Source organism: Laccaria bicolor, genomic scaffold (genome assembly GCF_000143565.1).
Source record: "Laccaria bicolor S238N-H82 LACBIscaffold_12 genomic scaffold, whole genome shotgun sequence".
Classification (NCBI taxonomy): Eukaryota; Fungi; Basidiomycota; class Agaricomycetes; order Agaricales; family Hydnangiaceae; genus Laccaria; species Laccaria bicolor.
The window spans coordinates 16,395-37,001 of NW_001889883.1; the positions used below are offsets into that span (position 1 = coordinate 16,395).

General features: G+C 47.7%; 3 protein-coding genes across 3 annotated transcripts; 2 read left to right on the forward strand and 1 right to left on the reverse strand.

Annotated features, from left to right (window-relative positions):
• On the reverse strand, positions 1-1,522 carry LACBIDRAFT_297451 (uncharacterized protein; the record flags this gene model as incomplete). The annotated part of the gene is made up of 21 exons (XM_001881185.1): positions 1-24; positions 85-87; positions 148-150; positions 280-282; positions 343-345; positions 406-408; positions 469-471; positions 532-534; positions 595-659; positions 720-722; positions 783-785; positions 846-848; positions 909-911; positions 972-974; positions 1,035-1,037; positions 1,098-1,100; positions 1,161-1,163; positions 1,224-1,226; positions 1,291-1,361; positions 1,434-1,436; positions 1,509-1,522. The coding sequence occupies 21 exons, from the start codon at positions 1,520-1,522 to the stop codon at positions 1-3; spliced, it is 225 nt and encodes a 74-aa protein (XP_001881220.1).
• Positions 1,523-7,840: 6,318 nt separating this feature from the next.
• Positions 7,841-8,026, forward strand: LACBIDRAFT_297455 (uncharacterized protein; the record flags this gene model as incomplete). Its single annotated transcript, XM_001880974.1, has 1 exon — positions 7,841-8,026. The coding sequence occupies one exon, from the start codon at positions 7,841-7,843 to the stop codon at positions 8,024-8,026; it is 186 nt and encodes a 61-aa protein (XP_001881009.1).
• Positions 8,027-13,473: 5,447 nt separating this feature from the next.
• Positions 13,474-20,141, forward strand: LACBIDRAFT_297457 (multidrug resistance-associated ABC transporter; the record flags this gene model as incomplete). Its single annotated transcript, XM_001880975.1, has 37 exons — positions 13,474-13,692; positions 13,740-14,226; positions 14,277-14,681; positions 14,737-15,021; positions 15,073-15,123; positions 15,182-15,315; positions 15,361-15,387; positions 15,440-15,529; positions 15,585-15,604; positions 15,660-15,753; positions 15,807-15,813; positions 15,865-15,926; positions 15,987-16,397; positions 16,452-16,482; positions 16,539-16,594; positions 16,648-16,716; positions 16,773-16,803; positions 16,856-16,921; positions 16,974-17,499; positions 17,554-17,810; positions 17,870-18,013; positions 18,067-18,074; positions 18,125-18,161; positions 18,219-18,340; positions 18,393-18,423; positions 18,482-18,669; positions 18,719-18,850; positions 18,903-18,959; positions 19,009-19,165; positions 19,217-19,290; positions 19,345-19,478; positions 19,534-19,600; positions 19,657-19,667; positions 19,722-19,766; positions 19,823-19,889; positions 19,941-19,981; positions 20,039-20,141. The coding sequence occupies 37 exons, from the start codon at positions 13,474-13,476 to the stop codon at positions 20,139-20,141; spliced, it is 4,746 nt and encodes a 1,581-aa protein (XP_001881010.1).
• Between the last annotated feature and the right edge of the window lie 466 nt (positions 20,142-20,607).

The window sequence follows — 20,607 nt, forward strand, 5'->3', positions numbered from 1 at the left end:
TCAAAAACGAGGCCAACTCACATTCTGAAAGAAGACAGGCCAGTGTCACCAGAAGAGTGCACCTCACAAACCAGGCCAACTCACCCTCTGAAACAAGACAGGCCAGTGTCACCAGAAGAGTGCACATCAAAAAACAGGCCAACTCACCCTCTGAAAGAAGACAGGCCAGTGTCACCAGAAGAGTGCACATTAAAAACCAGGCCAACTCACTTGCTGAAACAAGACAGGCCACAGTTTGTGTCACCAGAAGAGTGCACATTAAAAACCAGGCCAACTCACCTGCTGAAAGAAGACAGGCCAGTGTCACCAGAAGAGTGCACATCAAAAACCAGGCCAACTCACCATCTGAAACAAGACAGGCCAGTGTCACCAGAAGAGTGCACATTGAAAATCAGGCCAACTTACCCTCTGAAAGAAGACAGGCCAGTGTCACCAGAAGAGTGCACATCAAAAAACAGGCCAACTCACATCCTGAAACAAGACAGGCCAGTGTCACCAGAAGAGTGCACATCAAAAAACAGGCCAACTCACATACTGAAACAAGACAGGCCAGTGTCACCAGAAGAGTGCACATCAAAAAACAGGCCAACTCACATCTGAAACAAGACAGGCCAGTGTCACCAGAAGAGTGCACATCAAAAAACAGGCCAACTCACATACTGAAAGAAGACAGACCAGTGTCACCAGAAGAGTGCACATCAAAAAACAGGCCAACTCACCAGCTGAAACAAGACAGACCAGTGTCACCAGAAGAGTGCACATCAAAAAACAGGCCAACTCACCTGCTGAAAGAAGACAGGCCAGTGTCATCAGAAGAGTGCACATTAGAAACCAGGCCAACTCACCAGCTGAAAGAAGACAGGCCAGTGTCACCAGAAGAGTGCACATTAGAAGACAGGCCAACTCACCTGCTGAAAGAAGACAGGCCAGTGTCACCAGAAGAGTGCACATTAGAAGCCAGGCCAACTCACCTGCTGAAAGAAGACAGGCCAGTGTCACCAGAACAGTGCACATCAAAAAACAGGCCAACTCACCTGCTGAAAGAAGACAGGCCAGTGTCACCAGAAGAGTGCACATTAGAAGCCAGGCCAACTCACCAACTGAAAGAAGACAGGCCAGTGTCACCAGAAGAGTGCACATTAGAAGCCAGGCCAACTCACCAGCTGAAAGAAGACAGGCCAGTGTCACCAGAAGAGTGCACATTAGAAGCCAGGCCAACTCACTTTCTGTAAAATAATAGCCAGGCATGTATCATTAGAAGAGTGCACATTAAAAGCCATGCCAACTCACCAACTGAAAAAGACAGGCAAGAGTATGTGTCTTTAGATGTGTGCAAAGTAAAATGCAAGAAAGCTAACTCTCTGAAATAAGTCAAAGCATATAATAACAATGAGTTACCAGAAGAGATAATAGTCAATAGAAGAATAACTTACAGACTAAGAAATGATGGTTTCATATAAACAATTGAGTTAGCTTAAAATTATTTCATAAATTTTACAATTACTTACCCACTGAAAAACATGTTAGAGAGGCATACAGAGACAATGTGAATAGACTATGTATTACCCTCTGGATTTATAAACAAGAACATTAGTTATATAAGTAGTAGAATCAACAGTTCATACTTACTTCCTGAAACAAATGGACAGCTGATGATAAGATGTGATTATATAGAATAATTGCTCACAAACTAATGACAACCATTAGAGTTTTTAAAGGTCAAACAATTTGTACACATACATTCTGCAAAAAAAAAAAAACAATAAAGCTCAAATTCTGTTTTTGTCTAATGATTATTTTGTTCTTACCTCCTGTGCTTTATCAACAGCGATAAAATATTAACATCTCTTCACTTACTTTCTGTAAACCAGGTCAATATTTTATTTTGATGTCTATTAGTTACCACATACCTCCTATTCAGCTTATAGATTAACTTTTAATCAGGATTGTTCCCCTGTTACTTACTTGCTGTTGGAAGATCTTGATAAATTAGCAAAGATATCCTAATCATAAACTCTTACTTCATAGAAATCAATAAGTTGTTCAAATAGCTTGGTCAAATTCTTTTTAACAACTGACACCTGCAATGTATTACATATGTCAAAAAGTATGATGGCCATCTGAAAATTGAAACAACTGACTTGAAATAAGTTCTTTATATCTCTTGACATTCTTGTCCACCTAGACTCCCCAACAGTCAGTATTGTATTACACCATGTCTTACCTTGCAAAGTTAGTAAACCTTCAATGAAAGTTTTCAAAGAGTTTATCATTGTTCCATCCACATATGATTGCTGCTTCTGAAATCCTAAAAGAATATGGTGTGGCCAGTTCATGCAAGCATAGTTGGCCACATCACCCTCAAAAAAGTCTTTTGAAGGGTACTCTGCCAGATGCTTCAAACAGTGTATGGCAAGATGAAGATGTTGCAGGGGAGGATCAATGAAGTATTGCTCTGATCGTGATTTAATGGTCAGAAAATCCCGGAGAGAGGTGTGATAGAGCATGATAGGCTGATCATCATGTCCTGGGATTTTGATAATTGACTGTACCCCCAATAGCTCATGAATAACCTCCTCATGCTGAAGATTGAGGAGGGAACTGAGAAAAGAGATAGATTGGTTGTCCTCCAGGATCATGATTGTTCCAAGAATCTGATGAAGAGCTGCTGTCCCAGAAGCAGAGAAGAGAACTTGTTTATAGAGTGGATCCAGACCATTAGCTCCAGATTCCAAAAGTTGTTGCACAGCTTTGTGTGGCATGGAAGCTCCTCCAACATATTGGATCAATGTTGTGGCAAATGCAAATGAACTGCCAGCCTGATTTAGAAGTACAGCAAGGTCTTCAACAGATGGCCAGGGCTTTGATATCCTCTGCATCTTTCGAATATTCTGGTCATAGATGCAACCAAACTCCTTCTCAAAATATACTTGGATATCCAGACGAGCATCATAAGTTGCCAAGTCCAGATGGTATAAAACTGACTGGGCACCAGGATCATTGAACCTTTTCTGAATATGTTCCTCCACCCTGCTGGTGAGAAGGACTTGGAAAGGAAGACAACTTTTTCCTGAGGATGCATTGATCAAAACATCAATGAAGGCTGCCATCTCAGCCTTGTCATCACATTCATCAAGAGCATCAATAACAAGAATCCTTCGCTTTGTAAAAAGAGAAAAGGCTTTAATGCGGGAAAGGATTTCGAATGTGGTGGAATGAGTTGGATCTATAATTAACTTCTGAAATTGATGAGCAAGAGCGACAGAGGGCTCAAGCAAGGCAGGCTCATCGCGAAGAGCCGTCTCAAGTAATGGCTTTGCAGCAGGAATAGAAAGGGAGATCTGATGGGCAAGGGTAGGAATCAGGCGAGATATGTGGCTACGTTCACCAGCGCCTCGAAGAAAGAAGAAGCTCCCTAGAAGGCGGCCCTTTGCGGCATAGTGCTCCGCAATGGTTTGAGCCACCGCTGACTTGCCATAGCCAGCTGGTCCGTTGAGCCAGCAGACAGGAGCTCGGTTGTCAGAATCATTGAGCCACTCCTTGATCTGGGTGATAACCTCTAGGCGGGTACCGGGATCACATCGAGCAACATGACCCGCGCGAGTATGGGTGGCGTTGCTGACAGGCTTAAGCAAGCCTGGAAGACCTAGACGCAATGGACCATTTGATAGTATTGGAGCTTCATATAAACCTGACATACCTGCGGGAGAATGGGCCGGAGGGCCATTAAAAACGATGTTGCCGCCGGCGTTATTGACCTGTGCGCTTCCAGAGATGGTGGTTCCGATAGCGTTTGGCATGAATGCGGCTGATGACGAAGGTTCCATGAGTGAAATGGCGTGTTGTAATATGAGCACTAGAAAAGTTGGAAGGGCTCGAGACGTTGATAGGTCGGATCGTCGTGGTCGATGAAGAAGAGAAGACCTGAAGTCGGAGATAATGATTGTGGGAATTGGTCGGAATTCTAATTGGGCGCCAGGGCTCTGCGCCAAAATTGCTGCTCGCAGACCAACGCCCAACTCGCACTACTGAGCCAACTCTTCCGACCCCCCCGCGGGATTTCACTTCGAAACGATGGGCAAGAAGCCTGACCAGAACAGAGCACTCACGCAAAGTCTCTGTCTCCTTGAATAGCAGCTGTCCAATCCCTCGCACCTGCCACCCCCTCCTCTCGTTTATCCACATGCAGGATGAGGGACCCGTTCTCCTTCCACGCTAACCTGCCTGACGACAAGAACGCCCCACAAAGAGCACCTACATGCATCGTCGTTTCTGATTCCCTCGAAGCTGACGTGCTCGACCACACATCAGGCACTTTACGTCTGAAGAGATCCTCATCGTGCACTGATCGCCACGAAGTGTGTTTCGTGTCCGACCAGCCTCAAGATGCTCTTCTACCCTCTCCGGTACGTGTCCTCACGCGTGCATTTTTCTCTTTCTCAATTCACCACTCATTATAACAATAACAGGACCCACCTCTCCCATATCATGTGCTTCATTCTCAGCCACTGGCAACCTACTCGCAACAGGCTCAGAAGACACCAACGTGCGTTTGTGGGACCTCAACACGGAGACTCCCTCACATGTTCTGTCAGGCCATGGTGGGTTTTATGTGTTGAGTGGGGCGCTATGGAGCGGAAGTTGGCTAGTGGGGGACATGACGGACATGTGGATGGTCTCCTCCTTGACGCGTCGTTGGACCCGCTAGTTGACACTCGTCTCAAGTAAGGATATGGGATCCAAAAACGGGCAAACCGATCGGGAACGCGTTGAAAGGCCACACGAAATGGATAACGTCGCTCTCTTGGTAACCCATTCACCTGTGAGTCACCTTCTCGCCTTCTTAGTCAAACGCCAGCTGAGTTGGTCAAAAGTAACGCTACTACCCCGCGCCTCGCATCATTGTTCAAAGACGACACCATCCGCGTATGGTCCCTCGTAACTCGACGCGCAGAGCTCACCCTGGGCGGACACACCACCAGCGTGAATATCGTTAAATGGGGTGGGGCTGACGTGCTCTACACCGCCAGCAGCGATCGAACGGAGAATATGGGATACAAAACAAGGAAAACCAATGCACACACTCAAAGACCACGCGCATTGCGTGACCACTCTCGCTCTGAATACGATTTCCGTCTTACGTACGGGTCCGTACCACCATACAGGCGAGAAACTCGCCTCCGACGAAGACGGTCAGTCTCCCTCTCTATCAAGCAAGCAAGTCCACTAACCCCACCCTTCCCTATACAGCCCAAAAACTCGCACAAGCGCGGTACACCGCCCTCCTCCTCACTTCCCCAACAGAAGTGCTCATCTCCGACTCAGACGACCGCACCCTCTTCCTTTGGTCCCCCCTCTCCTCCACCAAACCCATCGCCCGACTGACGGCCACCAGCGCCAAGACTCCCACGTCGCTTTTTACCAGACGGACAGTGGGCAGCGTCAGCTGCTTGGGATAACAGCGTACGCGTATGGGACGGGCAAGTTTGTTGCCACTCTTCGAGGCCATGTTGGCGCTGTGTACCGGCTTGCGTGGAGTGCTGATAGTCGGTTGTTGATTAGTGCTAGTAAGGATAGTACGCTCAAGGTTCGTTCTACTCCCTTTCGTGGAATTGACTGAAGTTTTCTGATGATAAATTTTGGGGGTGGTAGATATGGAGTTTGAAGACGTATAAGATTAAGACCGACCTTCCGGGACACACAGACGAGGTGTATTGTGTAGACTTGGTGGCTGATAAGGTTGTTAGTGGGGGACGGAACCGTTAAAATGTGCTTGTTTTTGTGTGCAGCTGATGCATTTTCGGTTGTAGATGGAAGAATTGAGGCCTCAAATTTGACCTGGATGCATAGTAGCACATTTTCGTTATGACGGGGATGACTAGGTACTCGGTACATGTGTAGGATAAAGCTGCATTTGTACACGGCGGAAGTTGCACGGAAGGGCCACATATCTCCATCTTTATGAACCCTCCCATGCCCGACCAGCTCACGACACCAGTTCATACCATTACCATGATAGACGAATGAAGGAGATTTGATAGTCCGTTGGCGTGAACACCACAAAGACAACGGTATTGCATCTTCACGAAGAAGTTGTACATGTACCACAGCGTCCAACTGGCAGTAAATATTCGCGAACCCGTTTGAATGGATTCGAACGTGGCCGAACCTAAGGAATAGAAACTTCGAATCCTTGAGTTATAGTGCCGATCTCCTCCCAATACTACGTGCCTTTAGCCATACTTAGTGATAGTTACTCTACGTATTCAGTCGTTTAGCTTACCCGCGCAGCGATCTTCGTTTAACAAATTATACAATGGGTGGTGTGTGCTATAATACAAGTATGCAGTATCTATGGACGAACCCTGTGAGAAGCGACCCTTTTTTGTTGCAAAATGAAGAAGGTGGTTTGGCGGACAGAGACCAAAAGCCGAACATCAAGTAATCTCCCTGTCCTACGACAAGCCATCAAGCCATATTCCCTTCAAACTTCCCCCGGTTCGGAGAGCTCTTCACTGTCATGATCATCGTCATCTAGTTCATGATCATCCCCACCTCTCTTCGTAGCCTTTGCAATGGACGAGAAGTAGTGTATCTGGAGGAAAGCAGGAAGCGGAGGAGGGTATAGAGGATCCAAACCGTCCCATGGGGCCTTCACTTCAACGCCCTGCAGCGCGGCAATGGCTGGATGGAAAGAAAATATCTCGTGGGTCTGCTCAAAAGAAATTTAGAGATCGCACAAGGAGGGAAAGAGGTCTTGACTTCAGGATGAATTGAAAAGCGAAAATCCTCGTAATCCTTATGATGTTGCAGGCAAAACAAGATCCCATTCTCCAGGGAGTTCATTCGCCTGGAGTCCGTCTTTGTCCGTGTCGACGGACTCGCAAACCGGTTGCTGGCATTGGCAGGATCGGTGTAAGGATCTCTGACGAGTGCTGGATATCCTTTGGCGTCCCACTTGACAATGATGGGATAAGTGCCAGTGAAAAGGCAACAGAGAATTGTAGAGAGCTTACTAGGGCATGATAGGCGAGATCAATGATATGTCCGCCTTTGTAAAAATCAGAGTCTCCGTCGTATTGGTAGAACGCCGGGATATCGGCTGCCAAACAAACCGCACATCCTTTATCTCTTTGAACGAGTCTCATCTTGAAGCTTTGGGGGTGGATTGGAGGATCCTGCGACAAGTTAACAATTACAAGTGGGCGGCAAAGGTGCAATCTTACCCTGCTCGATCTTTCACTTGTCGTAGACACTCCATAGAGGTTGGCTGCACGTTCTAAAGGTGTGGCGGTTGGGCTAAGCCGGAAGTTGAAAAAAGTAAGACCGAGAGGCCTGAACGCGATCTCCCCACCCTCAACTGAAGGCACTAAAGAGAAGTCAGAATCAGGAGCCACCGTTAGCTGAAGGAAACTCGCATACGTATAAGGTAGTTCCCAGCTGCTATAATTCCCGGAGACGATCGTTCGACGGGAGGAATGGTCAATGGAGTGAGCGTGTCGTCAAGTTTTGCAGTTTATGGTCATTGTCGGGAGTAACGCGGATAAAATGGTCAAGTAGCTTGAAAAAGTCGGCTATCGACCTTTGACCGTCCAGTGATGAGCCGTCTATGCAGGAATATCAATATATGCGCCACTTTTTGAATTGGGTGGACGCACAAAGATCCTTGTGTACTGCCAACGAGTCACACATGGTATAAAGCGCGATATCTTGGATGCTGGGGAACACAGGATTGGATACTTTGGACAGCTGCATGATAGTTCAATGAAGACCTGAGGTTGCGAATAAGCGTTGGGTCGATTGAGATTTCATAGGGAAACTTCGAACCAGTTGTGACGTCATGCACGTCATGGCTGCCCGAGTCGCCCGACACATTCTCAATCACCTCTGGAAGTACTTGCTGCAACATAATTCTACAATGGGTGGTGTGCATGTGCTACAAGTATGCAGTATCGATCCAACACTATGGACGAACAAACTGAAATGCCAAAAAAAAAAAAAAAAGAGAATAGTAATCTACAAATAGCCCAACCCACTAGAACGAACAGCAGTGCACAAACCTAGCATATACAACAAAAACACTGACTCTCGGCAAGGTCCTAAAATTAAAGTACTTCCTTCGCCCTATGAGTTTAATTATCGAGCTTCTGCCACGGGTGGTACGACCGATATTTTCAGTTGCAGTCGCGGTTTGTGGTTCAAGGGAGAGTCGTCTACTGGCCGCCAGAAACGATGGCATGAAGAGCCTGCTCCACTAACCGTCCATGCGTCTGCTGCAACGGGTCCGAATCTGGCCTACTATGCACACCCTGCATCGAATCCACCTGACCCATCCCCCTAGCCCTCCCACACGCACCTCCACTCAGGCTCTCCCTCCTCCCAGACACAGAATGTGACCTCGAAATGACATTATTCCCCTCCGAGTCAAACCCTCTCCCCGAATCCAAACTGTTCGTGCTGGCGTTCAACGAGTGCGTCTTGTTCACTTGATCATGCTCAATAACATCTTCCCTATCACGGTCTTGGTCCTGGTCCCCACTCTCACTTTTAGTGAACCACGACGCACCAGTCGCGTTCGTCTCAGCCACACTACTCAATGCAGACTGTGGGCTTTTATCCCTGCTTAACCTCTGATCATCCAACAACAACGAGGAGGAGGAGGACGAAGAGGTGGTGGTAGTGGTAGAGGAGGACACTTGAATCCCCCCACCCACTCCAACTCCAACTCCCTTTTCCACCTTCTCTTGAACAACCACATCCTTTTCCACCACATTACACTGCGACGTATCCTTCATAATCTCAGCAGCCACGCCCCCAGAACTCGCAAGCGCAGCAGCAGACGCAGCGTTAGGGGGGAAATACATCGCATCAAAATACCCTTTCGGTTCAACACCCACCCCAGCATGATGGGGAGAATAAAAGTACCCCCCAGGCGAATGCATCGCGTGCCCATACACCGCGGCAGGATGACCATGCGCAGGTGAAGGCAGTGGGTGATGATGTAGTGGGTGAACCGGCGCCCCCACAGCGGGATTTATAAATGGATTTTGGACCTCCCCTGGACGGCCCCAGAACGCCCCTGGGGACATGGCTACGCCAGGCGAGTACGCAGCTGCTAGGATCGCGTGATGCAGTTGGGGATGGGTTCCTGGAGAGGGTGGGGGGGGTTGACGCTGTTGTTGTTGGTGGTGGTGGAGCGGGTGAGGGGCAGGGTGGAAGGATGTTTGGTAGAGAGGGCTGGGCGGAATGGGTTGAGGTTGCTGTTGTTGTTGTTGTTGCTGTTGTCGGATTGATGAGGAGGTGGAGGAATGGTAGGTGATTCCTGGAGAGGCGAGTGGAGGCTGGAATGTGAATGGTGGCATTGACGGTGTTATTGGAGGCAGACCGTGTGGTGTGCTCGCGCTAGTGGCGCTATGAGTCGAGCTCGGGTTGTTTGTAAACGACGAGGAGAGTGGATGCAACGGCTGGATCTTGTTATTCAACGGCAAGAGGTGCGAGGTCGCGTGCGAGTGTATTGGAAAGGTGACGTTGGAAAGAGGGGGAAGGGAGATGGGACCTGGATGACGCGATGGGTGGTGGTGGTGTTGCGATATCGACGACGCAGAGGAGATGGAAAGTGGTTTTTCAGATATACTTGTTGTGGATCTCGATGATGGTAAACTGATAGGCAGTGAGGACGTTTTCATTAACGAGGAGAGGTGTAATCTTTGTGCTGGCGGCTTTGAGATTTGGGTGGACTTCAAAGACGCTGAAAGACTGTCGATATCGAGCCTCGACGTTGCATTCGCTAAACGTGAGTGCTCCAAGTGTAACCGCTGTAGTTGTTGTTGCTGGTGCAGCTGCTGTTGCTGTGACGGCACTGGAATAATGGGGTGGTGATACACTTCGTATGGAGAACTCGGCAGGGAGGGATCAAAGTCAAGCTGGAACCCAGGAGGAAGTATAATGTGTTGCGAGCTAAAAGACGAGGTGTTGCTCATCGCACTTGTCGCGGACATCATACCCTGAAACGATGCCTGCACAGGCGACGTGGGTTGGCCTGCTTGTGAGTATTTATCATGGTGCACTTTAAGCGCACGACCGTTATATTCGTAGCTATCGTGAACGTGTCAAAAAACAACTAGATTCAAGAGGAAGAGGGAAACGTTACCCATTGAACAAATTCACTGCGCGGTCGGCGTCTACTTCTGTGGCGAAGACGACAGTCCCGAACCCGCGAGATCTACCATCCGGCCCCAAAGCGACGTCAGCGCGCGTGATCGTGCCAGCCTGCCGAAACAGGTCCTTGAGATCTTGCCATTGGCAGTGAAAGGGAAGCTGTTGAAGTATGTTGTCAGCGGACCGCTGTAAGTCCCTAGTAAAATGCCCTCACATTTCCAACGAAAAGGTTTCTGCTACTCGTATCCTGTCCCCCGAATATCGCGGCATGGTCCAGCTCCTCTGAGATAAAAGACTGCGTTGGGAGGGGGTTTACATGAGTTGCACCAGCTGTGGGAGTTTCCGAGTCTGGTGGTAGTCTGTCTGGTCGTACTTCCAAAGTGCGAGTCTGCCAGGAGTACCCATTGAACATGTCAATTGCGCGTCCTGCTTCCTCAGCTGTGGCCAGGAGAACGGTGCCGTAACCACGAGATCTATTATCGGGTCCCAGGGAGACATCAGCACGAAGGACTGTGCCTGCTTTTCGGAAGAGATCTTTTAGGTCCTGCCATCGCACTCTGTAAGGAAGCTAATGAGGGGAATTAGTGAAAACATGGTCAGGGGATCGTGTTGGGCGACATACGTTTCCGACAAACAACTGCGTGCGAGTATCCCTCAGAGGTGGGGCATGACCGTCGGGAGATGATCTCGAGGAAGTAGCCATTTGGATGACAGCTTCGATATCATCGTTAGAAAGACCAATAGGGGGACTAAGAGTGGTGGTGGAGAGAGAATTGAGAGAGAGCTGGCAACGCCGCCTGGATGAGAGGGGAGGATGGTGCATGGAGAGAAGAAGAAACGCACTGTTCGTAGAGAGTCCATAAATGGGGTAAGATGTTGAGATTAAAGCTGCCGCCTAACCCTGGAAAGAAGAGAATTGGATAATTACCGGAACGGGATGGAGGGAGAGTGGGTTGTTGAATGGATAGTCGTTGGCGTGCTAGCCGTGTGTCGTCGTCCTGGCACATACGCGGAAGAGAAAAAAATAATCAGTTTCGAATGGACTCCAATGTTGGAAAATAAAAATTACTTGCGGGTCGGGGCTAATTCCAAGGCTATTCTTTACGCCACCCGACAACGACGTCATCAACATTGATCAACCTCTTGATCACCACTTTCTGTCAGCATCCGACTCATCCCCATCGTCGCCGCCGTCGCCCGCTTTCACTCCGGGTACGCTCGCTTGTCGATGCATCATCTCTTATTCGCAACCGCCGGCCACTCCTCCGATTTCCTTCTTCCGACGCTGACACGCTTGAAATAGAATGCCTTTGATTTCCCACATGTTGTAGTGGCTCCACCGCTCCATACCACCACTGTCCCCTTCTCTTTGAAAGTATCTTCCGCACCTTCTTCGCTTTGGCTACAGCTGGCACCAAAAGCTCTTCGTCTTCTGACTCGAAAAAAAAGTATAAATCTGCAAGGGGACCATGTCGCCGTTGGAGCTGCTGAGTCTTCAGTAGACTTTGCACCCTCTTTTCAACTCCACATCGATTCATATCATCTGTGGGCTAGGCTGCTCTAGATTCATGCTTTCATCTATGTTGTGTTACCGCCAGCCTATCGATTTCCACCCTTCAAGCCTCACTGCACGCTGGATGTATGTGCATTAATTTAATCGACTGCAGATGGCTGGCCAGCAGGGTCAAGCTCTGGTGGGACCTATGTTCGAAATGTACCCCAATATCTCGCCACATCAATCGGAAAGTCCAGTCGCGTCATGACGCGTTGACTCCGACTTGCTCGGAGTGGATGGATGCCGAGGTTCGGTAAGTATGATCTGTCAAACATACAACTTTGAAGCGCTTCTAACATGCTCTACATACAAGCTTTTTGGCGGTTGACCTAATAATTTATTCGTATGCAAAGTACGAGCAGCTGAGGTTTTTTCCCGGCCCGTCAGTAGGGTCACCAGACTAGAGGCTAAGATACGAATAAATAACACGCTGCAGGGTTCTTTCGCGTGTTCAATTGTGCTTGCGTTCGACTTGGCACGGTGACGTTTCTCAAATCTCGAAACGAGACTATCACCACCTTGAGGCGAACGATTTCACATAGTGATCTTTACGAATACTCACGTATGAGCACGTATGCACAGTCGCTCTCCGAACAGGAATTAGCGTATCATGCAAAAAACGCGAACTCTATTTCTAAGCTTTCCAATACTAGCCGTCAGACTCGATCTTGTCTCCAACGCATTCTTTTCGTCACCATTAAGCATCGCGAATCACTCAATAGTGATGCTGAGCTTAGGATCGAAGGCCGGCCAATCTTCCGATTCTGCAAGGCTCACTCGAATCTCAAAACACTGTTACCCGAAATCATTGCTCATTCGCCGTTCAGTAAATACAGGGGACGGTGAACATCTTATGTAGAGGGATGTCTGGTTTCACCCTTACAAGTTCGTAGAAACGGACAGTGTCTTTGAAGCCGGTTCTCGAAATGAACGAGAAGATGTGCTTGGGACAGAGCTCAGCTGCGAGTCTAGAGGTCTGCGATAATGCTTGCAGAGTTTTGATACCGGGGTTGTCTTCTGAGGCCAAACTGGATTCGAGAATTTCCAAGGAATGAGCTGCATGACACGCACTGGGTATACAGAAAATGGCACTGTTGGAACCTCTCAAATACGTGTCGGCAATTCACTGATCTGAGGCAACACAGAGTGATTAGTCTTATGTAGTGCGCCTAACACACACAGGTTATAAATCATCATTGACAGGCCATTGGACCAATATCGGTTGTCCTTGGGTGCCTAATGTCCGACTGAGTGTCGCGGTCCCCTTCATCCCACACTACGACATTCCTCCATTTCCGCAGCGAAATCTTCGGCTCCGAGTTGGGTGGATTCAAAATATGGGACGGTGATGGGCATTACTTAAGCGCTGACGCGCTAACATTCATTGACTTCGGCGCCTTATTCCACAGTGGCAAAATCCCCTCGACGTCTCCTGGTAAAAACCATGAGTGCTTGAAGGTTGGAATTCCACTCTCGTTACTGTGGACGTTTATCTTGAGACTCGGTCGAAGTGTGGTTGCCGTTGAGTAGAGAATGACGAAACAGACAGGGTTGTAAAATGGGCGCTAAACCTGAGTTAAACCTGTCATTTGTCAGCAAAATTTTCGGTTTTCAAATTCTTTTATGTAACCGCATGGTTCATCCTCTTTACCGCACCAGGCGGAACCGTCGAGTCACTGAGAGCGCTTTTATACATCCTAGAAGCGACCGTTCAGTGACTAGTTCATCTTATACCGCACAACGCGTTCAGGCGTCCGGCCATGCCTCGTTTTCAGCTACCCGCTGCCGGTATTCTTGCCGGTAGTGCCTTTGCCAGCCTGATTACTTTCTACCTTACTCGTTCGCCTGAAGGAAAGATTCAACTACCTACGAGCGTCGACGCTTCTGAGGAATATCTCGGTTCTGACCCTTTTGACGTCACGACGCCTGAGGATGTCATTGACGGATACCCAATCCAAGCTGAGGCATTTTGGTGTCGGGTGAGTGTTCCTCTCAACAAGTTATATTCTTCTCACTGTTTGGGTAGATGCGATGGAGGAAACTATTCATCTCTTTCCTTCTATCTCTTACAATTGTCATCAACACTGTCGCTCTCGGCTTTGCTGCAGCCAACGAAGAGCAAAATGATGTTGTAGTCGCCTCACTTCAACTCTTCTTCTCGCTCTACGTTTTCTTGCTTTCCGCGCGGTCAGTGGGTCAGAATACAGCCGATGAACACGCGAACTCCATTCTCCATGTCACCGGATTGACAACCGTGGCATTTGCACTCCTCGGTTCCATCGCCATTCTTCCTGACAGACCCCCTCCGGTTGCGACATCTGGCGTGGGCCAATCAGAGCCCGTACTAATCTATCTTTGGTATACCCTCGTTGGGCTGTACACTATTCTATGTGTTTTGACATTTACGACACCCCTTGGCCCGCCTCTCTATTTCCCTCCGGCAAACATCTACTCCAAGAAGACTGTGGACTCGATCACAAATAAGGATGATGAGAATGTTTGTGGGCTTATAAGTGCGTAGTTCTACTAGTAACACCACAAGCCCTACTGATCTGTGTAAAAGGCGCTTCTGCGTGGGATACCTTACTGTTCTCCTACACCACCAAGGTAGTTTGGCTCGGAAACATTGCCACTACCCTTGATATCGGGGATCTACCCATCGTACCTGGAAACATGCGTGCCACGTTCAATTATACTCGCATGAAGAAGGCAATGCGCGAAATTCAACCCCGCATCTTCAGAGTTGGCTCTGGTTGGGGTTTGGGTTATCGCTTGGTTCGCTTGAACAGTTTTGCGTTCCTCGTGGAACTTGTCCTCGCGTCTGTTTCTGCGGTCTTGTTCTACGCCCCGGCGCTTTTTTTGCAGAAGCTTGTTGAGTATCTAGAAATAGACAGGAATCGAGAGAACGCTGGCTGGGGATGGGTTTATGCCATCGGTCTCTTTTCAGCGAACGCAGTCGGCTTTTTGGGTGTGTATTATACTCCATCCAGACCGTGATTCTCTTTGCTTACAGCGTTATCTAGTTACTGGACAGCTATGGTCGCTGGCTACCACAACCATCGCGGTCCGAATAAAGATTCAGCTGAACACCATTCTATTTGCCAAAACTTTGGTGCGGAAAGACGTCGCCTCTTCCGCTCCACCTCCGTCCTCCACTGCTTCAAAAGATAATGCTTCTGACGCTGCTACAGAGGGTACAAAGAAGGACGACGAGGACGATTTCTCGAGCAAATCTCAGATCATGACTTTGATGACCACCGACGTTGATAGGGTCAGTGATTTTGCGTGGCATGTCTTCGCCCTTGTCGGTATGTGTGTGTGATTAAATTTCGTCGTTTTGGAATTGACATTTGTTATAGATAGTCCTATTGAAATTGTTATTGGATCAATATTCTTGTACAAATTGCTGGGTCAGTCCATCTGTATACTCAATAAGCCGTTAACAGCTAAATCGCTTTGGACTCAAAGGCGTTTCTTGCTTTTTTGGGCTTGCTGTCACATGTCTGTTCCTTCCCTTGAACCATTTCGCTGGAAAAGTTGTTGTTGGTGCACAAGAAAACTTGATGAAAGCGCGTGACGAGAGAGTCGCGTTGATGAATGAGGTATGTTGATATCCATATTCGCATGGCGTCCCTAATTTTGTGTAGATCCTTGGGGGAATCCGGATGCTCAAGGTGATGCATGCTATCTATCTTACGGGGACACAAAAACTGAGTTTCCTCACAGTTTATGGCTTGGGAAAGAAGCTTTGAAGCTAGAGTTCTCAAGGTTCGCGACAAGGAGCTGAAATATCAAAAGCTAAACTATGCTATAGAGGTGAGGATTGTTTAGCTGTTTTTCACTTCGTCTTTTCTTATCTTGATAATCACAGACCCTTTGGAATGCTATCTGGTTTGTGGCTTCAGTTGATGTGTAGGCCGTGTCGCTGAAGTTGATCATGGAAAAGGAATGGATCACCTATCCTAGTAACATTGGTTTCTTTCTGGCATTTCGCTGTCGTTAGGCAACAGTCGTTGACCCCATCAATTGCGTTCACTTCGGTAATTTCTTTTCATTCCTTAAGATGCTCGGCTTTTCTAATCTATGTTTCCAGATCATTGGTAGGATGCCGTTGACATCATTCAGGATCTAACTCACCACTTTACAATTAGTGTTTACAGAGATGAAGTTTGCCCTCAACGCGCTCCCGGAAACCTTCATCAATATGCTTCAGGTACGTCAATGCCCTTGTCTGACGTCTCTAAAAATTCATGATGTCGTTTCATCATTCTAGAGCATGGTATCTCTCAGGCGCATTGAAAAGTATCTTCACGCCGCTGAAGTTGACCGCGTCCTCCCTTCGGAGAGGCAAACCCAAAAAATTGCACTCCAGTCATGCACTGTTACCTGGCCACAGGACCGTGCTTCCGCTAGCACCACACCCTCTGCTGCTTCTACGCCAAGACACAAGTTCATGCTCGTCGATCTTTCGCTTGATTTCCCCCAGGGCGAGTTGTCGCTCATTTGCGGCAAATTGGGCTCTGGAAAAACTCTATTGCTCCTTGCGTTACTGGGAGAAGCTGACGTACTCACTGGACAACTGCTCTGTCCTAGATCTCCACCCGACTCACTTGCCTCCTTTTCTAAAATCATTCCGCGTAAGGATGAATGGGTCGTTCAGGGGAGTTGCGCCTACGTTCCACAGGTAATTTGGGTAGCTGTCTCTTGATCGACCTTTACTAATACTCTGCAATGTAAGGCTGCGTGGCTTCGTAATGCATCTATCAAAGGTATATATTCCTGATTTCTGCCTCAATCTCAAGTCTTATCATTCTTTCCTGCATAGAAAATATCTTATTTAACTTACCTTATGACGAGGAACGCTATCAGACGACATTGGAGGCACGTCCACTCAACCCCATCCATGCCTGCCCTTTCTGATATTTGTATCCCAGGTTTGCGCTCTTGTGAGCGATTTGGAGATTCTAGAAGATGGTGATGAATCAGAGATTGGTGAACGTGGGGTACGTTTTGAAATCCCTCTCTCTTTATCATGATCAACAGCTCATTCAAAGCTCAGGTTAACCTTTCAGGTGGTCAAAAAGCGCGAGGTATGACCAAGAATCTACCAATGCATCTGCGCAACTGACTGTGTTGATTCAGTTTCCCTCGCTCGCGCTGTATATTCTCGTGCATCCATCCTCTTCTTGGATGATGTCTTGTCTGCTGGTCGGTGTTGTTTTACGAATCTCTGGCTTTGGTGTTGACAGAGTACAAACAGTTGATGCCCATACCGCGCATCACTTGTACCACCAATGCCTCCGAGGCGAACTTATGCAAGGCCGGACGGTTATTTTGGTTTCCCATCATGTGCAGTTATGTGTTCCTGGCGCGAGTTATGTTGTTGCGCTCGACAACGGACGGGTTCAGTATCAAGGGTCTCGCGAGGAATTCGTCAGCTCTGGCGCCATCAAAGCCTTGGTTCAATCAACGAATGAAGACAAAAGCAGTGACAAGGCAGAAGAAGCGGAGCTCATCGAGGCCGTTGAAGAAAAGATGGCCCTGCAGGCAGAGACTGACGAATCAGATCCTCATTCTGAGTCTAGCTCAACTGTTGCGGCAACACCCAAATCTGAGAAAAAACCTCGGAAGCTCGTGGAAGAAGAGGCCCGCGCAGTTGGTCGTATCAGTCGGGATATCTGGGAAACTTATATTCGTGCATGTGGTAATAGCTGGTATTGGGGTCTGTTCTCCGTGATATTGGTGATTGCATCGCTTAGTCCTGTTTTGGAGAACGGTTGGCTTCGGTGAGTAACCCTGATATGACAGCTGCATCGCGCTCCATCTGACTCTCTTTCTAGTTATTGGTCCAATGTCGCTCTGACAGGAGATGACCATCACGAGAGTGCTGTATTCTACATTTCGGTTTACGCTGGTATTACGGGTCTTGGCCTCGTCATCTCGACTCTTCGGTGGTTTGTTCTTTACAACGGCTCTATCCGTGCATCAACTGTCCTGTATAAGAGACTTCTCGAAGCTGTTCTCTTCGCAAACATCAGATTTCATGACACTGTTTCTCGTGGTCGTCTACTAAACAGATTTGGAAAGGATTTTGAGGGTGCGTTAAGCGGCTTTGAGCGGCTTCGATCATCATTGTTGACGCTATTGGGTTTTCAGGTATTGATAGCAACCTCTCGGACAACTTCGGTCGTACCGGAATGTACGGATTGTCTGCCATTACCACCTTAATCACCGTCAGTGTCGTTGGAGGGCTTCCCTTTGTGGCTGCAACATTGTGTTTTGGTCTTCTATATTACAGTGGTATGCATTATGCTACAATCTTAATTTCTCCATGTTTAATCAAAGTTTTCCAGCTGCGAAGGTCTGACAACCTCACCTTCTCGTCTTTACTTGTCTGACATTGCTCATTAGATTTATGGTCAAACTTCGCGAGACATGAGGAGGCTAGGTTGGTCCTGCATTGTCAAATTCGTTTCTTCTAAAAGGGTTTAACCACTGAACAAAGATTCCGTGACTCGTTCGCCCCTTTACTCGATGTATGGGGAAACAATATCAGGGGTCACAATCTTGCGTGCTTTTGGCGCATCTTCGAAATTCTTACGTGATATGCTTCGTTGCGTTGATACTGTTCGTCGATCTTTGCGATATTGGAATGGGTTGCTGATACTTCCTTCAATAGAATGCTAATCCTTTCTACTGGATGTGGGGAGGTAAGTTTCACCGTATTCAGGTCATCTTAACAGCAGCAGCTCATTAAGAGTCTTCTAGTTAATCGTTGGTTGTCTGTTCGGTTCAACTTGCTCTCCGCTGGAGTTGTCGGAGCGACAGCCGTCGTCTGCTTGATCACGCCGAGTATAAGCGCGTCACTGGCCGGATTCGCTCTGGCGTTTGCCTCTACGATTACAAATGATCTGCTTTTCATGGTGCGACGATTCGTCGGCTTGGAACAATCGATGGTAGGAGCAACTTTTTCGGCGTGATCTCATTAACTTATTCCACTGTAAGGTTGCATTGGAACGAGTCCACGAATATACGCAACTTAAGCGAGAACCACCCGAGTTCATCGAGCCCAGACCTCCCACGTCATGGCCATCTCGCGGTGAGATTAAATGCGAGGATCTCGTTATCCGATATGCGGTACGATTCCAGATCCCATCCTCGACACAACCCCAGCTCACGCATTGTCCAGCCTGAGCTTCCAAACGTTCTTCATGGACTCAACTTTGACATCAATCCCGGTGAAAAGGTATCTCTCCTTCGAGCTTTCCAATGATCTCAACTAATCTATAAACAAGGTTGGGATCCTTGGCCGAACAGGTTCAGGAAAAAGCACTCTTGCCCTTTCTTTCTTCCGATTTGTGGAAGCAACTGAAGGCCGCATTTTGGTTGATGGTATCGACACGGCAACAGTTGGCTTGACCGATCTTCGGAGTCGTCTCACAATCATTCCACGTAAGTAATTGTGTAGCATCATCTTGCAATGCAACCTAACTAAGTCTCCAGAGGATCCGACCATCTTAAGCGGAAGCCTAAGATCAACTTTAGACGTATTTGACGAGTACCAGGATGCTGAGATCGTGGGTTCAAGATCACTTTCCTTATATTCAAACCCTTCTCACGGTTTCCCATAGTATGAAGCTCTTCGTCGCGTCCACCTTATACCATCAGAGGATACACCGGAGGAAGCGGCTAATGCGGTCAACGCAAATGTCTTCCGTGACCTTGACTCTTCAGTATCTGAAGGCGGCGATAACTTTTCGACGGGGTGAGTATATATGGTTGACAACTCAAACGGCCTGTCATAATTTTTTTCTCAATAGCGAGAAACAACTGCTATGTATGGCAAGAGCCATACTGAAACGATCCAAAATACTTGTCATGGATGAGGTGGGAAGCATTGTCCATGGTTACGTTATCTTGCTCACCCTTTCCGGCTGATCTAGGCGACAGCAAGGTTTGTGTCGTTTTAGATGTGTGGAGGAAGTAAGGGAATTGACCTATTCAATAGCGTTGATTACGCCACTGATGAGCTGATTGGAAAAACGATACGACAGTAAGTTTTTATTGGAATTCGATTGATTTCGTAGTTCTGATCACATCTTTATGTAGAGAATTTGCGGAAAGCACGATCTTGACAATTGCGCATCGCCTGAGGACGGTGATTGATTACGACAGGGTTGGTGATCTATTATTGCGTTTCTCGATCTAGGTCTCACCACTTCTCCAGGTAATGCTTCTTGAACAAGGCCGTATCATAGAATTTGACCGGTATGGCATTATCTTGAATTTCTTTCCATCCGGAACTCTCATAATGGTTTGATATAGGCCGGCAACGTTACTCAGCAATCCAGCATCCAAGTTTTACGCGTTATGTAAAGCAGCTGGGAAAGAGGAGTTTGTGGTGTTGAAGAGGATGGCTGGTGTATGAAACTTCATGTCTAGCCATCCCTCATATTTTTAAGGTCATCTATAATCTATCTATCGTTGCATTATTCCCGTACCGGATTTGTATACGCAAAACCTGGCAGTTTCTTCATTATCATTGATCGCCGCACTGTGATTTCCCATGGTGATCATTATTCAAGGCGCCACACCGCAGTTCACGGCAGAAGGAGCGTGAACTCGCTCCTTCTGCCGTGAACATCAGGAACCCGCTGAGTCGCCTTGTCACTGTTGACCACCATCATGCGATTAGACGAAGCGATTCCCACTTTGCATGGGCGTCCTTATTCCGCCAAACGGAAAGCGTTCCTGATCCTATAACTTTCAGTCTTGATGGCGTTTATCCTGGAAACAAGATCCTGTGTGCAAGTCTTCCCCTGCAGACTTTTCGCCCAGCACCGTACACCGTAAACAAATTAAGTATTTATTCCGAACAACAAGCTGGTATACTT